The 22,077-nt window shown below is 39.5% G+C and overlaps 1 protein-coding gene across 1 annotated transcript in view; it reads left to right on the top strand.

The window, feature by feature from the left end:
- The window catches only part of LAMA2 (laminin subunit alpha 2), a 535,204-nt gene extending 513,823 nt beyond the window's left edge, over window positions 1–21,381 (top strand). The window contains exons 58-65 of the mRNA XM_072996866.2: window positions 1,663–1,722; window positions 4,427–4,539; window positions 6,651–6,840; window positions 10,294–10,449; window positions 13,790–13,943; window positions 17,277–17,407; window positions 18,612–18,834; window positions 19,820–21,381. Coding sequence (XP_072852967.2) covers window positions 1,663–1,722; window positions 4,427–4,539; window positions 6,651–6,840; window positions 10,294–10,449; window positions 13,790–13,943; window positions 17,277–17,407; window positions 18,612–18,834; window positions 19,820–19,977 — 1,185 coding nt within the window. The 3' untranslated portion in view covers window positions 19,978–21,381. The remainder of the gene's footprint in view (window positions 1–1,662; window positions 1,723–4,426; window positions 4,540–6,650; window positions 6,841–10,293; window positions 10,450–13,789; window positions 13,944–17,276; window positions 17,408–18,611; window positions 18,835–19,819) is intronic.
- The last annotated feature ends 696 nt before the right edge of the window (window positions 21,382–22,077 follow it).

The following is a 22,077-nucleotide window of genomic DNA, read 5'->3' as shown; positions in this document are numbered from 1 at the left end:
TACAGGAGTTATGCTTGGCCCATGGGCTACAACTTTCCTGTCCCCTGTTTATTGGCACTATTCTGTCTTAACATGTGGAAGATTTTTAGTACATACATTACACATCCTATTGTCATTTAGAGTAGACCATCCTTTGGTCATCCAGACGTTTGGGGCTGCAACACTCACAAACCATCACTATAGGCTATGCTGTGAACTGATAGGAGTTGTGATCCAAACCATCTAGAGAACCTAAGTTTCCACAGCTCTGGAAGAGACAGTATTTGGTTCAATTAAGCAATGAATAGTACTGATTGGTATAAGGCAGCATCATGTGCTCAGTCACTATTGGTATTTTCCTCATGTCTTCTGAATTGTTTAATAGAATAAAAATCACAATGGCTTAGGATAGACTGAAAAACAGAAATATATTAAAGATTTTGGAAAGAAAATTTATGTCAGAAAAAGTGAAGGCCCTGAATAAATCAGTGAGATTTCCAGTGGCCCTCAACTCAGAGAGCCTGGCACTCTTCAACGCTGTGTCAGTGCACTCCTTGAGTCACTGTTGGAGTAACAAAACACACAATTTTTTCAACATATATTAAATACCTTAGGGTAGAACAGACACTTTGTTGTCTTTACTGCAGCCGACTAACACCATTTTGTCCTCTGACGTTTATTACTATGTAAACGTTTTCCAGCACTCAGATGAAGAAGGGCACAACAATTTAATTATGGCAAATTAATGTACATTTGTTACATTTGTAGTGCAACGAATAATGTTTATTTATTACTTATAAACCACTGAAATATAGAGGGCTGGTTCAGTCACCCATGGGACGTACGTACGTAAGTCTTGACATGGCATTCAGCAATTGATTCAGTGTGTTTAGTCTTAGTTGCGATTAGCAATTTATTTGGTATATTTTTATAGGAAAAAATAGTGAAAAGGTAGCATATTGGTAACTAACATGCTATTGCTAAAGTTATGAGCAATGTGCTACTTTCCTTACCAATAAAATACAAGTAACACTGGCTTGATCCTGTAAGAGCTCAGCAGGGCAGGTGAGGACAGGATATTTTGTACTCATTGATAGGGTCACCATGAGTCAGAGGCAACTTGACGGCACATATCAGCAACTTTTTAAAAATCAGTGTATAAAATCTAGTGTTTGTTTGGTGAACTTAACATTTGGGGGGAAATCTGCATCTCTTTATATTAGACAGAATAATTCTTATCTTATTATTTTAGCACTTCAGAGCCATTTAGTGAGCCATATCTTAAATATTTCTTCTGCTAACTTTTCAATATGCTTCTTACAATCCTGGCAATTCCAGTTTAATCCTTGAGAAATGCTTTTGTCATACTTTAATACTAAGTGCTTTCAGTTATAGGAGCTGACTCTCCTTGTGGGTTCATTTGCTACTACTTTCTCCCATTTACTTTGCTGCTGGCATACAAGCAGTGCCCCATTTGACCTTTGACCAGGTTCTGGCCTTTGTTTTTTTAAAAAAAAAAACAAGGGTGATTTTTAAAAGAATAGGCTGAAGAAATGGGTTTGGGTATGCTGGATGTTAAGGAGTCTCACCATGAATTACTTCCTGCTACAAATACTGTAACATGTTTAGTGAGACAACGTCGGTGACTGCCACTTCTGCCTCCTGTTCTTTACTGCTTCTCAGGATTTGCTTGCTGCTGAAGTGAAGAGTGCCAGCGTCTCAGCTGACTTTGACGCTGTGATGGTATCTCCTAGTGCTTTCCCCATTCTCCCTGCCCCAGTTTTATTTAACACAGCTAGATGAACTGCCGTGCTGATTCTGTGTTGTTATTGTCTCCCTTTGTTACTAAGCATCCCTCCCAAGTTGATAGTACAACTTTGTCTGCAGACAAAAGTGTGAGACAGTCTGACAGCCAGCCTCCCATTTGCACAAAAGAGCTCTGCTGAAGGCATCAATTTCCTGTCACACAGGAAATGTCACATCAAGAAGATTTCAGCTAAAAGAATTCATTTAAAGACTCCATTCCCAAGCTGTTCTGCAGCATGAATCCTATCAAGATTAATGCTTTTTAAAAAGTTATATTGCCAAATATTTCTTTAGTATTTCTGAATAGACATGGATGCTTTTATGTTTTTGATTCATGGAGATCTTGTCTATTGTAATATTTAATATTACTTCAGTTTCATTAAGTATTATCTTTTTTTCTGAGAACATGCCCATTAAAATCAAATAAAAGCTGTTGTTGGATGGGTTGTTTATTATCTATATATCTTGTCACTGACAGGAAAATATATAACTAAGTCAAAAGAGTGGAAGAAAACATTATTCCTTAGTCAGTGGTGAGTGGCTGGAGGACTGCTCTCACACATTTGTTACTGGGCACTTCCAGACGTTTTCATGCTTTGAACCAGGATATGAAACAGGGAAGAATCTACACATAATGGGAGCTTAGGTTGAGTGCTTCTGCTTGAGAGAATGATAGCAGTCCATACATGTCTTACTGGAACATCTGGATGAGTAATCTGAATGTGTGCTGGCCCTTAGGTGACCCATGCCTCAGACCATAAACCACTATGTCTGGAAGTGCTATAATGTTTTGTGTCCTTTATTTTCTTTTTTTAAAGGAAGATTTAAAATATATAATTTGGAACCTCAATATCTATTTTGCCCTAGAAAGATATTATTCTCAGATTTTTGTGATCATTCTTTTTTCATAATATGCCTATTACAGATGGAAGACATGTATCATTCACATTCACAGTTGTCTTTGTCACCTGGCAGTTATTTGGTCTTGAAACTATCGTTTCAAAGATAACTACAGTATTTTAAAAAAAAAAGTTTAACTGGATTTGAGTAAAAATTAAGTAACTGAACAGAGCTGTCAGGAAACTCTTCCCCCTCTTACTCTCTTTCACAGCCTTTAAAAAATTCTTTATAATTAATTTGACAATAGATCTATGTTAAGGCCACAGACATTCCTGTCACTATTGTATAGTCATAATTTTTGCACCTATCCAAATATACATTACAATTAATTAGTGGATTTATATTTTAGATGACATTTGAGATAATCAAGATTTCAAGAAAACCATTAGCTAGTATCGTAGGAAGTTGTGCTCCATTGGACTATATTGCATCATGCATGACAGAATTATATTTTGCACATCTTTACACACACAGGATTACTGTTGTTAGAAATCTCAGCTGAGATGAAACAAGAAAAAAGCTACCAATTTCCTTTCGGCTTTGATAGCTGTGCAAGAGGCAGCCCAAGCCCTGGCCTCAACTGTTTACATATACACCTGACACCAGTGCAGACACAGGGCACACTACTAGTGTTTCACCAAGCTCCATTGAATCTCACAAGACACTTGGGGAGGGAGTGCAGTGCAGGTGGCATTTACAACTGTGCAGCAGTGGTAACACTCATCTTCTGTTGTAGGTGTAAGGGAAGAAAGTGAGGACAGCTTGACCAATCAGAAACAGAGCTGCTTTGAATGATAAGCTGCATTTTCTCCAGTGCAGTTTCCCAGCTCTGAATGTATCTTTGGAAGGGTGAGAGACTTTGAAACTGTGAAGCTGATAGATCATCTCTTTCTCTTCACAGTCCTCTGCATAAAAACATATTCTTGCAGGGATGGGGACATAAATGAGTTATAAACAAACCAGTTTGCATCGCTTGTCTGATCTAGAATGCTATTTTAGCTGCACTGAAGTGGCAGTGTAGATGTGAGCTTGCTGCATATGTAACATACATACAGTACCACTCACTGGTTCCTTGTGGTTTTCTGGGAGCAAAACAACAAGCATTAGAAATATTTGAGAAAGGAAAAAAATATGTAGGATATGTTTCACATGTAGGGGTGGAACACATTCTGTATACAGTGGTGCCCCGCATAGCAAGATTAATCCGTTCCGGATTAACCGTCGCTATGGGGAAACATCGCTATACGGAAAGTAAAAACCCACTGGAACGCATTAAACTTGGATTAATGCGTTCCAATGGGGCCCAAACTCACAGTTCAGCGAAGTTTCTCCATAGCGCCGCCATTTTCGCGCCCTCGGTAAGCGAGGGCAGGGCACGAAAATGCTGCGCGTGGCCATTTTGGTCGTCTGGCGGCCATTTTGGAACCGCCGATCAGCTGTTTTTTAAAAATCGCTATGCAAATCGGTAAGCGAAATGCTTACCAATCGTCGCAAAGCGATTTTTGTCCATTGGAAACATTGGTATGCGATCACATTAGCGATCGCAAAATCCGCATCGCTATGCAGATTCATCGTTAAACGGTGCACTCATTATGCAAGGCACCACTGTATGTACAGAGAAGATGCTGGAATTCTTCAGGCAAATATGAGGAACTCTATTTAGAGAGTAGAAGAAAGGCACAATTTGTCTGAATTATTCATGTGTAATGAAGAAGAAATAATGGTGGCATTTGTTTTACAGGAGCAATGTGCTGCTGACGTGGAACCAATTACCTTGGACGGGGGCAAGCAATTTGGCCTCTCAAGGAACAGCCATATTGCAGCTGCTTTTGATGATACCAAAGTTAAGAATAAGTACGTTCAATTCTGAGGCGAAGCGGTAACAAAATTTATTTTAGTTACATAGTAGGTGTGTTTTCAAGCAAGGCAGCCACATTTCAAGTTTCTGATCAAGATGGCTTCCAGCTTCATTTTCTTTTCACATTGACTAAAATGAAGTTTCCTTGTTCCTTCTAGAATTCAGCTTAACTGTTAAACTCTGTGTCTAGAAACAATTCCATTTTAAACCTGAATCTCATTTCCAAACTTATTATATCTGTTTAATATGTGTCTTATTCCACTCAAAGTTTGGCAGAGAAACAAAGCAAAAATAGCAAGAAGATATGATCAATTGACCTGTATCTGGCAAGATTGATAGACAAATAAGATCACTTGTATATTGCTGTTTAATTTCCTCACATTGCTTATATTGCAAACTGCAGGTGTTAAAAGAATTACATGATAAAAGTTCTCATTAAACTCAAAAAGATTTACTCCTGGGTACGTGTGTGTGAGATTATAAAGAATACATTTTGAAGTATGAATCTTATATCATATTTACATGAATAGAAAAACTTGCTGGAATATGTTTTTGCTCAATACGCTAGGACAGACTAACATGGATATTGCTTCTAAAACTATTCGTTTAGATCCAGTTGTGCTTTTCTCTGAATGGAATCCTCTTGTGAAATACTGCATTTTTAAGGGAAATTGTAATTTTTTGGCCGAGCAGTGCATTACCTTGTTATGCCCAAGCATGCAACAGCCAGCCAGAATGATTTTGTGCATCAGTTATATTGTTTACGCTTCACAAAACCAATAAGTTCCACAGCGTGGCCTCTGTGAATGTACACAAGCGGGTAAAACAGTGCCTGCGCTGGTCCTCTCGGAATCTTCTAGAGCTCTGGGGAAAAGTAACAAAGTGTAGGTTGCCCTATACAGCGCATGCTCCACCTGCCTCAGCTCTCAGTTCCATTTTTTCCGCCCACGGAGTTGGAACCTCTCGGCTAGAGCTCTCTTTTTCGCGTTGCTATTTTGGCTTTTTCGGATGTTGACTTGGCTAGTTCTTCGATTTTCCACCCTTCTGTTGCCCTGACATCGGACTGAGCGCCTTCTGTACTGCCTAAACCTCCACAAGTACTTGATTGTTTTTTCCCGCCTTATAGACCACCCGCTGTGGCGGCACATGCCATCTTCCTAATCCGTTTAGCACCTAATTATTGGACTTCCTCCCCACAATTGCCAGCTTATGTCCTGTTCAGGGCCATTCAGCCGCTGTACTGCCTGTTCCAGAAAGCTTCCTTTTTCTGACAGCCACAGTCTTTGTGCTTGTTGCCTGGGAGAAAACCATCAGCCCCATCTTTGTAAGCACTGCAAAGGATTCACCAAAGCTGCTCTTAAAGCCCGTCAGCAACGATTGAAATATTTTCTTTGGAATCAGGATCCCTCCCTTACAGACTCCTGTGCTTTCTACACAGACTGAACAATGCCCTTACTGACTTGTGCTTACTAGCTGAACTTCTCTTCAACCCAGAAATTGGAAAACTTGCTTTTGGCGACTGAATCTTGCAAGATCTCTTTTGATCATGGCTAGAATGCTAGATCCTTAAGCTCTTATCACCACTTCTGGCTCCTGAATTTTTTGCTTTTCAGACCTGGGTCCTTCATAGATACTTTTGGGGATGTATTTCTGCTCAATAACTTTCCATAGGTTTTTCCTTATCAGTGGATTGTGTTTGGCAGCAAGTGACTTGTTAACTGAGCCACTCACCATGGACGTTTCCTGGATGGCTTCATATGAGCATGTTCAAAACTCACAGTTAATTATTTAAATAAGTTAAAATCCCAGTTATTTGTTATTTACTGTTGGCCTACTGTGGACTGAGGGGCAAGTTCCGATTCCTTATTTTTCTACAAATGTACAATGTCTGGTTTGAGCTGTAAATCAAGTCCATGCAGTAAATGTACAAACATTTCCTCCATATACCTTGGCAACTTCAGAAATGGGATTTATAGATTTCATTTGTCTTATAAATAAGTTTGCCTTAGGCAATACTAGCTTTGTGAGAAAGACTAGAAGATAAAACAGATTAATATCTTCTGACGTTCTATTCTTTTTCTTTTCTTTTTCCCTCTCAAATACATAGCCTCACTATCGAATTTGAAATCAGAACAAAAGCTGAAAATGGGTTGGCTTTCTATATGGCCCGGATTAATCATGCTGATTTTGCCACTGTCCAGATAAAGAATGGCTGTCCGTACTTCAGTTATGACCTGGGACATGGAAATACAAGCACTATGATTCCCAACAAAATCAATGATGGGCAGTGGCACAAGGTATGGAATAATGATGGCTTATAATAATAAGCTAGAGAATAAGTTCATGGGCAAAATAAAGCAGAATAAAAAATAACTGTGATGGATTTTGAACATAGCAAGATAACAGAGCTACAGGCACGCTTGTAAATTTTATTCAGACAGTAGTGCTATCTGAATTTAAAGTACTGGTTTCCATCAGAAGTCGTTCCGGTGAGGTTTCCATAGTGAGATTTTCAGCAGGGTGCTGTTGAAGAAAAATGGGCCCTTGGCCTGAATCAGCAAATTATGTTCCCTTTTTCTGGGAAGAATTCAACAAAGTTCTTCCATGTACTTGAGATAATGGGTCTTCATGTGATGTGTGGGAATCACTATTGGCTCACGGTACAGATATTGACACTACCGTACAAACATAAGGTGAAAATAAAGAAGTGGTGCCCAAATTCATGTGGCCCACAGGTTTGAGAAAACTGAAAAGCATGCTCAGCCTTTTTCATACCTCTGCTTTGTGCTTGTTTGACAAAAAATTGCAAGAAGAGGCAGCTGTTAAACTCAAGCACTTATAAATTGTTTCCACTCCTGTAAAAGAGGAAAGGGGGTTGGGATGTTAAAATGGGACATGCAGAGCACACAAGGTGTTCTACAGTTACTTGCCTTTCTCCATGAAAGTTATTAGATAAGCCATATTTGTTTTCCTAGATCAATGTATTACGAGAAGAGGAAACATAAAAATTCAAAGTCATCCCTCCTATTCCTATCTTTGTGTGGATACAATTATATTGTAGAAATCAAATCATGCCCATATTGCGGGTCTCCAAATCTGAGCAGCCTAATTTGCATAGTAAGCACATTAGGCTAATTTGCATACCACAGACAGTTTACAGTTAACTAACCTCTTTTTCATATTATGCAAATTGGGGACCTGTTGCATTATTTTTCTACCACTGGATCATTCATCCAGTGACCACTGTTCTGTGAAAGACAAGATAGCGCAATAGAGCGACAGACTTGGAGCAAGTTCAGATCCCTTCTCGGGCACAAACTTTATTCTTGGGTCAGTCAGTACTTCTCACCAAATTTATCTTACAGGGCCATTCTCAGGATAAAATGGGGGGAGAGGAGAACCACCTAAACCAAGCATGTACATTGCTGGTGGACATAAATCCGCACACACCTGAGGCTTTGATAATATTCTCATGAGATAGTGGTTACTTTTTGCTATCAGTCTTACTGGCCAAACCTCCTATGAGAATACTATAGGAATCCCCCAAAAGTGGCACTCTGTCACCTGATCTGGAGGGGAAAATGCAAGGGAAAAGGGAGCGCAAGCCATAGAAATGCCAAAAAGGGGTTATTTCAGAAATGCAAATTAAACATTTTATAACTATAAAATATGCTAGGTCAACTTTCTTAGCCCTATTTAACTTTTTACACTTATAAAAGCAAGTGCCAATCCAGTATGTCACCTGATTCCTAAACCTCCAGCCCTATAGCTGTAGTCTTGCATCACTGCTATGATACACTGGGAACGAAATTAAGCACAGAGCTTGAACACATTTCCAGTTGTTGCTTTAAAAGGGGAAAAAAGACACAATCCAGAGTCCCTCAACCAGAATAGTAAAGGAAGATTCTGGGAATTGTAGTCCAAGGGAAAAAAATTCTGTTCAAATAAATACATTTCTTATGCACATTATGTTTACTGAGGTGAAAGACTCATTTAATTTTGTAGTACCTGTATCTGAATAAGCAGTTTCCTGTAACGTCGCTTAATGGTTTTGAGAAATAGGAAATTTTCCCTTTAATTTTTTTCTAGCCTTTGGGAAAGAAGAGAGAGAGAGAAGCATCCCATTGCTTTTTCTGTTTGCTAACTGGCACAGCAAATCGGCTATGCTCTGACAGTGGATTTTAAAAAAAAAACTGCTTTTACAGCATCGCTGATATCATAAGCAACAATTAAAAATAAATGCTTTGCCCTCCAAAGAAGAACTCAGAGAAAGTATTCAGTGAAGCAGCTTCTCCAAAGGGTCAGTGAGGTCAACTCCCTGCCAAAGAAGGAAATGCAGTAAAATGCATAATGTCAGAGCTTTCCAAAGTTCCTTTGTTTCACTGCACCTCCCATAATTCCCCAGCTAGCATTCATTGCTCTAGGTTAATTGTGTTGTATACGGCATTTGCACAGAAATAATACACTGATCTCTGCAAACAGATTTCTGTAGATAGATTCCAGATGTTTGAAGAAGAGCACATGTTCTTAACATGGCAACATTCATCTGTGAAACCAGCTTTATGTGTTGGCTGATCACAAAGAAAGGCTTGTTTCTCAAAAACAGTAGGTCAAAGCACTGACTCCACATTTTGTCTTATACCTCCAGTTATGTAAGAGCTACTGTAGAAGCTTACTGTCTTAAAAAATAAAAGCATACAGTCCAGGCTTGATGATAGTCTAATCAAGCACAAGGTGAATTTCTAAAATCCAGAAAGGGATGCTTTCCTTCTATCTGCCTCAGTGAAGATTCGGAAGATATGAAGATTTGGCTTGCAAATCTTCTGATTTTGAGGGAGACTGGCAGCAGGAGGTTGAGAAGGAGGGCTAACATTAAGAGTCGAGTTCTATAGAAAGGAAGCATTCAGATTCATATAACCTTGTTATAATTTAGGTAGTTTAATAGTTAATCTAAAACACGTCTGCAAGCTGCTGAACATAAGGCTTTTTTGCAGGGGGGTGAAAGTGTTGGCTGCATTAATACAATGTCAGCATATCTTAATTTATGACTAGAAGATATGTCCCACAGGCTATATTTATTGATTTGCTACTAGATTACTGTCTGCTAGTGCATTGATGTGCTTTTAGAAGCATGTACTATTTGGAAAGCTGTCCTTTTAATGAATGTATACAATGCAAACTGGTTATTTAAAAAAAAGATTTGCTAGATATTAACTAATAAAACAACCCTGTAGTTATTTATATTCCACCTGTCATCATCATCATCTTCTTATGAGCATCCTTGGCATACAGAGGATACATTTTCTAATGTTCTGCAAGCAGAGAGGTCCTTGCCCCCAAGGACTGTCCAGTGTAATAATGCAATGCATGTTTAGTAAGGAGTAAATCTTATTATATGAAGGGTCCCTTATAGCCTCATCATAGCCTTGCTGCTGGTAAGTGCACCACAGTCTGTGGCTTATTGCAGCTAACTAAACAGCCCATGCTTCAGTTTTGGCTTGTATGCAACTCATTGCAGCAACCCCAAATCATAGCATAGACTTCTTAACTGATGTCACTCTGCCAGTGACATGAGTCCCACTGATATTGGCAGACCTTTGTGACAGGATTTGGGCCAGTGGAGCTTAGTTCAGAAGTTATGCTATCTTCTGTGGGGTGTACTCCTTGGTCAAGTCTGCATGGGACTGCAAAATTAGTAGTAATAAAGATGTTGGGAAGAAATGCTAAGCTGAATATTTGTCTTCTTTCAGATCCAAATCTTCCGAAGCAAGCAAGAAGGTGTCCTATCTGTTGATGGAGCTACAAACAGGACCACTAGCCCCAAGAAAGCTGATATTTTGGATGTTGTGGGAATGCTGTACGTGGGAGGATTGCCCATCAACTATACAACTAAAAGAATTGGTCCAGTAAGGAAAGAAGCTTGCTTTACTTTTGGCCACTAAAGGGATGGGGGCTTTTTCAGTTTGTAAGAAACAACTAGTCCCATTTTTATAAGGGGGGAACTGTGATGGATGTCAAAGGACTGAATGCAGGTGTGCAGGGTCCAGGAATGGGCACATGTTGTTCCAGGATTTCTGGAGGTGGCCCATTCCTGGTTTAAAGTCTTAGGGATGATAGTATGAGACAAGGAGAAGTGTGGAAAGCAGGGCTGTGCAACAGACAGAGATTAAGACTCAGCCGTGGCCTAGCAAGGTAAGACTTTATGAATTAATCGTGGTGCTTGGGCTGTGGAAGATTACCTGGGCCAGAGGTGCTAGTTTTATCTTTTTGTGGAATTCCTTTCCGCATGAAATAGTGATAGCCATTGTCCCACATGGAACTAGATAAATTCACAGGAGATTTTGGTCATTAGTTTCAGCTGTAATAACATGGAACTTCTGTACCCCTAGATGCCGTATGATGCACACACATATAATGTAGAAAGGCTCCCACCTTCAAGCCCAGCTTTGGTGTTTTAAACAGTGATATGTCAGAGCCACTGTGGGAAACAGAGATTCAGAGAGCTCCAAATTTATCTGTGATATAATTTCTTAAAGCTTTCTAAGCTGTCAGCTCCAACCTTTCTTTAAAAAGAGAAAAATCCTTTATTTTAAGACAGTGGCCACAATCCTCTTGTATAGCTATGTAAATGGCAAAATGTTTGGAGGCAGGTTGCCTCATACAGTATTAAGACAGCACAGTAGACTTCTTTCAGTTAGTACATGCTGAGCCACACAACTCTGTATGTAACAGATAACATCTGTGATTATTATTTTTAACTTTTGCCTCTAAAAGGCAAAATTTGTATATGCCAGCATTAACTACAGTCAATGTGTCATGAATGGTTTGATAGTGCAATAGGCTTTCTCCTTGCACCAAGTACAACCCAAGTGAATCTTCAACACTGGCTCAATAAGTTCAAGTTCTGATTTAAACCCTAAGTTCATAGTTAAATTTATTGGTTCTATTCTGTTAAACCATTAGCCCTGGCAGGAAAATAAACCTGCTTTCTATCAAACAAGCAGAGGTAATCTGACTAATATAAAATCAGAACACTGGTGTGTGTTGTGTTGTTTTGAATACTGTGTCTATTCCTGTTTCATTGTACTTTTTAAATTGTCAATAGCCCTTACAAAGCATTAAAAACCCTTATAGGTTTATTAATCAAGAGAGTTTCTGGGAAAAGGATTATTTCATGGCCAATTCAAGATGTTGATGTCACAGTGGCTTTGTAAATAATGTGGTGTCCTGGCCACATCACCCACTCACAGAGGCATTTACTGTTGCATTGTATGTAGTCACAGTGAAGCAACCATGCATTTTCTTGTAAAGTGCAGTGCAGTCCCTTACTCCCCCCCCCCCGAGGGTGAGAGACAATCTGCAAGTCACCTTAACTATTTGAATGCAGAAGGCCACCATCACCACAAATTACCAGTTCAGTGCCCTCCTCTGGGCTCAGGCCTTATGATGGGAGGTAGGAGAGTTAAGCTCTTTGCCCCCACCTGCTACTTATATTGCTTTTTAAAAAACAGAACCCTATTTAAAGTAATGGAACTTCTATGCCAACATAAACTGTAAGCACAGAGGCATGGCAGAAATCTCAGTGAGGAATACAGCAGTTTCCAAGGGCTAAACTGGTCCCTTTTAACTGTCCTGATGAGCACGGGAACCCTGCATGTGCACTCAAAGTCAAGACAACTCAAATAAGATAACACATAATTTAGTATTCCAGTACTGGAATATCAGTTGCAAAGTACAAAATGTACCCACAGCAAATGTGTGGTGTGCCATCTGCCCAATTAAGTGTTTTAAATGCATTTGAAGTTCTTGTAGTGTGTGGGTTGGATCCCTGTTGAAAGAGGATGTCCTCTCTCATCCCTACCACAACCTCTCCAACACCATGAAAATTGGACACAGAGGGTTGTGTGGCCTTGCTGAATTAAGTGGGCCATGGAGGTGGGATCCCTGCAAAACTGGGTTAAAGCATCTTCTGTGTGCAAAGCCCTTCCACCAGCAGAAATAAGGTCCTAGGTCCAAACCTATTTCAACTGTATATTTGCCAGTCATATAGAGTACCCAGCCTTGAATCTCTGAAGAGCTATGAAAAACAGGACAACTAGTCATCTCATGATAGAGCTGTTTATCTTTTGCCATGTCCAGAAAAGGTGTACTGTTAACTTTATCTGGTAGAAGAAAACAAGTAAATGTGCATCTCCTTGCAAGCTCATATACTAGAACACAACCAAATCAAACTGACTAGCAAGGATGCTTTATTCAGCACGGGTTAGGCCTCACCTTGAGTACTGTGTCCAGTTCTGGACACCACACTTCAAGAAGGATGCTGACAAATTGGAACAAGTTCAGAGGAGGGCCACAAGGATGATTCAGGGGACTGGAAACTAAGCCTGACAAGGAAAAATTGAAAGAACTGGGCGTGTTTAGCCTTGAGAAAAGAAAACATGGGTGATGTGATAACACTTTTCAAATACTTGAAAGACTGTCATTCAGAGGAGGAGCAGGATCTGTTCTCGATCATCCCAGAGTGCAGAACACACAACAATGGTCTCAAGTTATAGGAAGCCAGATTTCAGTTCAATATCATGAAAAACGTCCTAACTGTTAGAGCAGTAGGACAATGGAACCAATTACCTTGAGAGGTGGTGAGTGCATCAACACTGGAGGCATTCAAGAGAAACTTAAACAACCACCTGGCAGATATTCTTTGATTTGTATTCCTGTATCAGGCAGGGGGTTGGACTTGATGGTCTCATAGGCCCCTTCCATCTTTACTATTCTAAGACACACATTTTTCCTAATTGTACAATGGAAATTCCATCCTTTCTTCCATCCCTCAGGGTCCAAGAGCGTTACAAAATGCTAATAGAAGTAAATGCACAAGTTGCCGTCAATGGCAGTGGGACAGATTCTACTGAATTGAAGTCTTGAAAGGATGTAGCATTGTTGTATTTCTGAGATAATTTGATGCCCTATCATACAACAGATTTTTATATCAGCTTTGGTAAGACTTTGATCTATGGAGCCAGATTTTGCGCAGACTACTTCATAGAATTTCTTTTGCGGAAACCTAATTGTATAGAAAATAAACAGAGATTTGTCCCATTTACATCACAGATTTCATAGAAATGTCAAACCTCCCCACCCCCCAACACTTTCTGATATTTCAGCATTTTACTTGTAAGGTGAAGGCATTTTGGATAGCTATGCATGCTGACACTAGCATCTTTTTTAAAATTCCTCTTTGGCCAGGTTGTCTATAGCATTGATGGCTGCATACGAAATTTCATAATGACCGAGTCTCCTGTTGATCTGAATAACCCTACTTCTAGCTATAATGTTGGAAAGTGCTTTGCCAATGCACAAGAAGGAACCTATTTTGCAGGAACAGGGTTTGCCAAAGCAGGTAATGTTCTACAATTTATATTTTCTTAAATGAAACACAATTTTTATATTTGTTCTTAGATATTATGGGTGGGTACTTGAAGGCTGGCAGTTGCAGGGGGTGAGTGGGACATGAGCATATCAAAGAATAAAGGGTAAGAAATAAAGGGGAGAGACAAAGGACACAGATACTTGTGGTGACCCACTGAGATTTGGACGGCACTTAGCTCCTTGGTAAAAGGAAAGGGTAAGTACAAATAGTGATGCCTAAGCAGTTGGATTAAAAGCCATAAGGACATCTGTTTGCTGCTGTGCACAGAAGCAAAAGGCATTTCAATGCTGCATTACACATAAACTGTAAAACAAAAAGTGGGAGGTTTAAACATTGCAATACATGTGTTTGAGCTACAGAGGGCTAGACTAAAAAGTTTTCAATCAGACAGTTACAAAGTATTTTACTCTCAAAATGGAAAACTCAGAAGAAACAGTTCTAATAGTGAAGGGAGACATAATACAAGCAATAAGGGACTACAGTGTAAAACCTGACTGAATAATATTAATGAGATGAGATTTATGGAAAGGCTATCAACTTAATCATGCTTCAAGTCTGTTCTCCAACTACAGACACAAAAGAAGAAATTCAAAATTGTTATGCAAGTGTTCAAAAGGAAATTGATCACTATGTACAGAGCTAGAAATGGCAGCAATTCTAGCTGAATTCGGAAAAGGAAGAAGTGATAGAGATTATATTGCAAATAAACATTGACTACTGGAATGTACCAAAGAATTTCAGAAGAAAAACAGTGACTATGTGGGTCATGAAAGGCTATGAATCATTCTAAAAGAAGTGGGTGTGCCTCAACATTTGATTTGATGTGTAACCTGTACTCTAAAGAATAACTTATTGTTAAAACAAAATATGGAAGATCAGAATAGGAAAAAAATAGGCTTGTTTCCCATAAGCAAAGATGTCTGACAAGGTTGTATATTATCTCCCGTTGGTTCTATGTGCAAAACATATATGGAAAGCTCAATTAGATTCAGATGAACAATTAGATTCATATGAAAGAGGACTGAAAACTGGTTAAAGAAACATGAACAATTTAAGATAAGCAGATGATATCATACCATGAAAAGAAAACACTCAACTATACTACAATTTAAACATCAATTGAAATGGAGACTGCAACCCCCCCCCAAAAAAAAAATCATGTGAATGAGATTCAGAAGGACAGCTATGAATGAAAAGATATCTAAGTGTAAGGATGTGCCACTAGTAAATAAAGACCAAGAACACGCATACTATGGAATTCCCAGTTATGGTTCACAGTATGGAAGCAGGATGGTGAAGAAGGCTGATGGGGGGGATGAATTAATTCCAAATGAGATGTTGAATGAAAGACAGATCAGATCAGATCAAGCATGACTTGCCTCTAGAAATGGAAGTGGCTAAACTGAGGCTTTCATACTTTGGGCATATCATGAGAAGCCAAGACTCACTAGAAAACACAACAATGCTAGGAAATGCTGAAGGCAGTAGGAAGAGAAGAAGACTGAATATGATAAGAATTAACTCTATAAAGAAAAAGCCATGGACTTTCTTTTGCAGGACCCGAGCAGGGCCATTAATAATAGGACATTTTGGAGAGCACTTATAGGACTGCCATAAATCAGAAGCAACTTTATGGCACATAATCTCCCCCATCTCACTGTCTTTCAATATGCAGAACTGAATTCACATACATTGAACAGCTTCTACACACACACGCCTGCTTCCACTGCCAGTTTCTGTGCAGCCTGAATTTCTAGTTCTGAAGGGTCCTTGAGAAAGGTGGCAAGATACAGTTCAATGGGGCTGCAAGTGGAGGTAAAAAAAATCACAAACCCATTTCTAGGAACTGAAGAACAACTTAGCATCTTAGCCTATGATTCCCATAGCCACACTTTGCTTCAGTGATCCAAAACTGAAGCAACTCTGGCAAACCTTGTCATTCAGCCATACATGTGTGCAGACACACACTCACTGGCACACAGCATTTGACAAACATGTCATGCCATCTTTGTTTTTTCATATCTTCCTTTTCACCCATGTCTCCCCACGTGTATCACCAAACATTACCCTACATATTCCCATTTCCTTTTAAGGTTACCATATTTTTCTGTGTATAAGATACTCCCATGTATAAAATGCCCCCCACTTTTCTAATCCAAAATTTCTTTCTTTGTAAGAAAGTGGGGGGGGGGGGGAAGGCAGGGATCAAAGCGCTTTGATTCCTGGTTTCCCCCTCCACTTTCTTGCAAAGAAAGTGCTTTCTCCCTCCACTTTCTTTGCAAAAAGGTGCTTTCCCCCTCCAATTTTTGCAAATAAAGTGGAGGGGGAAAGAACTTTCCCTGCAAGAGAGTGGATGGGAAAAGTGATTCTTTCTGTCCCCCTCCACTTTCTTGCGAGGAAAGTAATTTCTCCCTCCACTTTCTTTGCAAAAAGCTGCTTTCCCCCTCCAGTTTTTGCAAAGAAAGTAGAGGGGGTGCTTTCCCCCTCCATTTTCTTTGCAAAAAGTGGAGGGGGAAAGCAGGGAACAAAGTGCTTTGATCCCTCCCCCCCCCCCTCCTTACTACCATGCATAGAACGACCCTCAATTTTTCCTCTAACTATTTTAGGAAAAAGCATAATTTTATACACAGAAAAATATGACACCTTACATTCAAAAGAACTAGTAGTAGACGGCCAAAAGCCAATACAGTGGCATGAAGCAAAGGTGCAGGATGTACTTAGTATGGGCTTAAGCAGCTGGAAATCAGCACAAGGTACCTTCTTTTTTTCATGGCTACTATGAATGCAAATGCCAAGAGAAGTCTAACTAGGGCTTCAGGGGGAAGCTAGAAGAGCATGGGAGAACTTAAAGTGCCTATAAGATTGATGGCTTCAGCATAGATCAGGATCCATGTGCTTTCAGGAGCTGCACAGAAGAAAGATGTAAGTGGTGAAGAATCTCAATTATTACAGTACTACAGAGACAGAAGTTGCTCTTCCTGCAGCCTCTTCTTTTGTATGACAGGCTGTTTCTTCCTTCCTATCCAAACAAATTAAGATACAGTGCTTTTGGTTCTGGAGTGATAAGCAATTTTTTTGACATCAATCTGGTGCCTCTCCTTTTATTACTTGCTGAGGGAAAGGTCTTTTAGGAGATCCATGTCCTTTTTTCAGAAAGCCCAACAGTGTATTTTAGATCCCTGTAAATTTTTTTTAATCACTTATGAACCGTGCTGTATGTTTCTCTGTGTTAACGCAAACAAAATGTCACTAATGGTATTACCAGGGTTGTATATTTATGCTGTCTTCCCTCCTTGGTTCCAGTTGGAGCGTATAAAGTTGGGATTGAACTGTTAGTGGAATTTGAGTTCCGCACGACCCGGACAAATGGTGTTCTATTGGGGATCAGCAGCCAAAAAATGGATGGACTTGGCATTGAGCTGGTAGATGAAAATGTGAGTATGAAACTTTAAGAATTCAATTGGCATTAAAGATGGAACAGGTCTTAACACATTTTCTTACCTTCAATTTTAAAAGGGCATCTCAATTTATCAAGACACCACATAAAAATGTCAGCCACTGCAGATTTTTTTTGCCCTTGCATAATGCGGGGGAAAACCAGCACAGATGTTATGTCATCTGCGGCATTAACAAAAGTGTATTGTGTGCTAAGTATGTTTTTGAGTAAAAATACAATTTTCATACAAAAATATAAGTTTTTACTTTAAAAATCCTTTCATGAAATGTTTAACAAAACTGAAATTGAAGCTGATCAATACTGAGATACTAAAATGAAATGCAGACATAGCCCCAGGAACCCTACTTTGCTGTCTGTAATAATGACCCTGCTCTTTGGGGAGCTCAGAAGTGGACTGCCCAGACATTCTGTGGGTGTTTCAAGCCAATAAAAGCTGGAGTCTATATTAAGGTATCGTTACCTATAATTGGTTATCCTGACTAATAGGCCAGAGCCAGGCAACTCTCTTGTTCACTAATAACCTGTCATTTTCGAAACAACCCAGAATTGTAGACTTGTGCTGCCAACCAGAAGCATGTGCTCCCTTGTGATGAAAGTTTGGCTTGTTTTTTCAGCATCTTCTCATGTTTCTTCTAGAGTATTTCCTAATGGAAACTGCACAGAGACTACTCTGTCCCTTATACTGCTGCACATTTAGTGGAAAAAACATTTTGCAAGTTGGTCAAATCTTTACAAATAAACATTGTAATCATCAAACCCATTGTCGAAACACTATTTCGAGTCTATTACCCATTTTAGCGCCTGGCAGTCTTAAACTGACACACAGAATGCTCATAATGTTACGCTTTCCTGCCAAGATTGTTTCTACAGCTACAAATTAATTTCAAGTGCATCTTTGAGTACAGCACAAATTCATACATTTATGTTGATTAAGCATTTAATCACTGCTTTTGCTGAAGAGGATAACTGAACCACTGTTGCCTTTAATGGGAGAAGAATGCTGCCATAAACATGCCAAATAATAGACTCTGCTTCATACATTGTACATCAAAGCATAGCTTTAAGGCAGATTGGCTCTGCCAGCACAGCAGAAAGGCTTGCAGTTAGCACATCACATTTATTTGTGTTTTGTTTTTATAGCTGATTGGTTTTCCTAATTGTTTTTGTCATTTGCTGTCCAGGTGATGTTCCATGTTGATAATGGTGCAGGTCGATTCTCTGCCATCTATGAACCTGCAATACCAGGCAGCCTATGTGATGGACAATGGCACAGGGTTAAGGCACACAAGATAAAGCATCGTTTAATGCTGAATGTGGATGGCCATCATGTGGAAGGCATCAGTCCAAATGCAGCTTCCACTTCAGCAGAGACTAATGACCCTGTCTTTGTTGGAGGATATCCTGGTGAGTATACCATCTAGGCATTCAATGGTCTGCAAATGTTTTTCAAAATATTGTGGCTAGTATCCTGCTGGTGGAATTCACAGTCTTAGCAACCTGTTGCGCAGGCAGTTCCAACCCTAGAGAAGCCACCCATCTAATGGTTCATGTACAATCCTGGCTGATTCACTCCATATTCAGTGACTGCACTGCGCAAAGCTCCACTCTCCTGTAACACCACCACCTGCTCTGCATGCATACGGTTACCCTGTGAGAAACTGACCTGGTTACTAGTCATGGTTTCATAAAACAGAATCAGTGGAATCAAGGAACAGAGATATGTATTGTCTTGAACAAGTTCTTGTTTAAATAAAGCACATAATTGTTAAGTAGCACTGGAGAGAGGGCTGTAACCATACCAATGCATGCAAACAGAGCCATCTGGAGAAAATGGGACTTTTCCTTTTCATGTATGGAAAGTGACTGGACTGAAGACCGAATTTTATTTCAGCACTAGCAGTAGGACACTGTCCCTTCTGCACTGGCAATAGACTACCTTAGGGGGCATAGGATAGCTTGTCACCATTCCTCGCTCCAGCCACTGCCACCTCATGGCAGCTGTTTCACCTATCTATTTGATGTGGGCAGCCCCATCTACAAACTTCTATTGGCAATCATTATGTGACAACCGACCATAGATGGTTGGTCCAGTCCATTTTGACAGGCCTGACCACCTGCTCGTAACGATAAGACAGCCAAACTATCAAATTCAAACTATCACATCAGAACAAACCACCCATCTATGTGACAGGCTGTTGCAGAGACTCCTGTACTTATACAAGAACCTGGGCAAGTTTGCACAGAGGTGTGAGCCAGAACAATTGGTAATAGTTTCCAATACTTCCTATTCCCAACTGATGAACAGAAAGTGGGATATGAAGAAAATGTTTTCTTTTGGGAGAGGAAGAGTAATAATAATTGCTTTTGTTTCTCTCCCCTTGTCTCACAGATGGGCTGCATCAGTTTGGCCTGACCACTAACATACGTTTCAAAGGATGTATTAGATCCTTGAAGCTCACCAAAGGGACCTCTAAGCCACTAGAGATTAACTTCAGCAAAGCCTTGGAGATAAAGGGAGTTCAACCTCTGTCGTGTCCTGCAGATTAACAAGATCTCATTTGACTCTGATATCAACCTCACCACTGAAGAAATGAAAAAAGAGTGTCTCAGATGGTTAAATAATCCTAAATATACAGTGCTTTCATAACAATAATAAACTCTTTTTGCAAATGCCTTGACTTCAGCCTCTGATGTATTCAAAATGGTGCTATGTCAGGAGTGTGCTTTTAAACAAACATTAAATGAGAAACGTTTTTCCCTTGGCATGCATAAAGGAGCAAGTTACTCCTGTGTGATGTTTGTGTTTTAAGCTCAATTTGAAGTGGAATTGTTTAGTATAGAGTTGAGTAATGTCATTGTATCAGTACAGATCATAGTTTTCAAAATCTGAAACAGTTGACTATAGTCACATTGGATGGGTATCTTGAGCTCCAAACCAGCAGCTGTATGTATGTGCTGTGCTTCCAACCTTCTAGCCTTGATGGACTGTAGGAAGAACCAATTGAGCTAGTGCCATTTCTCCTGGGGTGTTTATGTGGTCCCCTTCAAGTCCTCAGCTACAGCAACTCTCTTTTTTATTGTAATGTGTTTTGTACTGTTATAGTAAAGTGGTAATAATGAATGACTGTTTTGCTGGTTCCTTTGGTTTCCACTGTGTCATTCAAAGAGATGTGCCATCTACATGATGCCATTTCACCTTGTGGTAGGAGGCACTAAGGGGACAAACTGTACAATTTAGTTGATGCATTGTTAGTATTAGGAATTCCTTAAGTGCTGAACAACAGCCGATTTGTCTAGCACAAGTTTTTCTTGCAAATTAGTTTGTTTTCAATGTATTATCAAAGGCTTTCACAGCTGGGATCTGATGGTTGTGGGTTTTTTGGGCTCTTTGGCCGTGTTCTGAAGGTTGTTCTTCCTAACGTTTCACCAGTCTCCATGGCCAGCATCTTCAGAGGAGATGGAAAACAGGGGAAAGTGGCTATAGATGATACACTTGTATATCTATAATTTCCACTATATTTTTATGTCTGAAGCTGCACTTGGTTTGATCTGGAGATACCCATCCATTACTTTTTTCTCATATGGAAGCCCAATACACCAAGATCCATTCAGAATTTCAAAGCCAAATGAACATGCAGATGTTGTCCACCACTGTGGGAGTGATATTCTTAAAACTGTTGGGTCCTTTTAAGAAAACATAATTGTTTCACTTTCTCCCAGTTTTTGAGTCTTAATGGTCTCCCTCCACTCTGCTAAAGTTTTTTTAAATAATCTGTGTAATTTGCTGTTTCTGTGATATAAAGGACTAAAGATTTTTTTTGTATGGCTGGGGATGGTGGAGTGAGGAAAGAGTCAAGATGGCATGTCAATGTTCACTGCATAACCGGTTTGTATAATGTTATTATAAAGCGTATATTGGACTGAAATCTTAATATATTATTTGAATTGCAATTCAATGTTATGTGTTTCTTTAACAAGAATGATGTTCATAAGGTCTAGTAACAAAAAGGAGATACATTCTTATAGTCATATGATGCAGATCTACACATAACAAGGCAACTAGTACAAATCCATAGTCCTTAGGATCTTAATTTTTTTTAAGGAACACAAAGAGCAACAGAAATGCCACTTGGAACTATCTATAATGGTACTGATGAGTTATCTTTTTGTAAGAATCTGAAATCAGTTGATTATCAAGTTAACTTTTGAAAATTAACATTTCCTCATTTTAAACTGAATGCTCTGTTTCTTTAAAAAAGTGCATAACATTTCTTGGATCAACCATGTCCTATTTGCCTGGTTTGGGGAATTTAATAAAATCCAGGTGGTGGTTGTGAGCCCAGTAAGAATACATTTACCTGGTGAAATTTTATCAAATAAACATGAAGTAGAAAAATCTAGCAGGGAATTCTCTATGGACTTCCCATATGTTTCCAAACTAGTACAGGGCTGGGCCCTGTTAGCAACACAGAAACAATTCCTACATGCATAAACCGAGCTAAAAAAAGGAAACCTGAGTCTAAACTACACCTCTTTTCTGATCTTTTTTCTCATCCAGCAGGAACAACTGTCCAGAGGTCAGAAATCCATAACTTTATTTAAGAGACGGAAGGGCCTGCAATCAATTCCCTTGTCATGCATGTCCAC

The sequence above is a fragment of the Pogona vitticeps genome, chromosome 1, assembly GCF_051106095.1.
Source record: "Pogona vitticeps strain Pit_001003342236 chromosome 1, PviZW2.1, whole genome shotgun sequence".
Taxonomy (NCBI): Eukaryota; Metazoa; Chordata; class Lepidosauria; order Squamata; family Agamidae; genus Pogona; species Pogona vitticeps.
The sequence above is the reverse complement of the archived record's forward strand: the minus strand, read 5'-3'. Positions and strand labels throughout refer to the sequence as shown.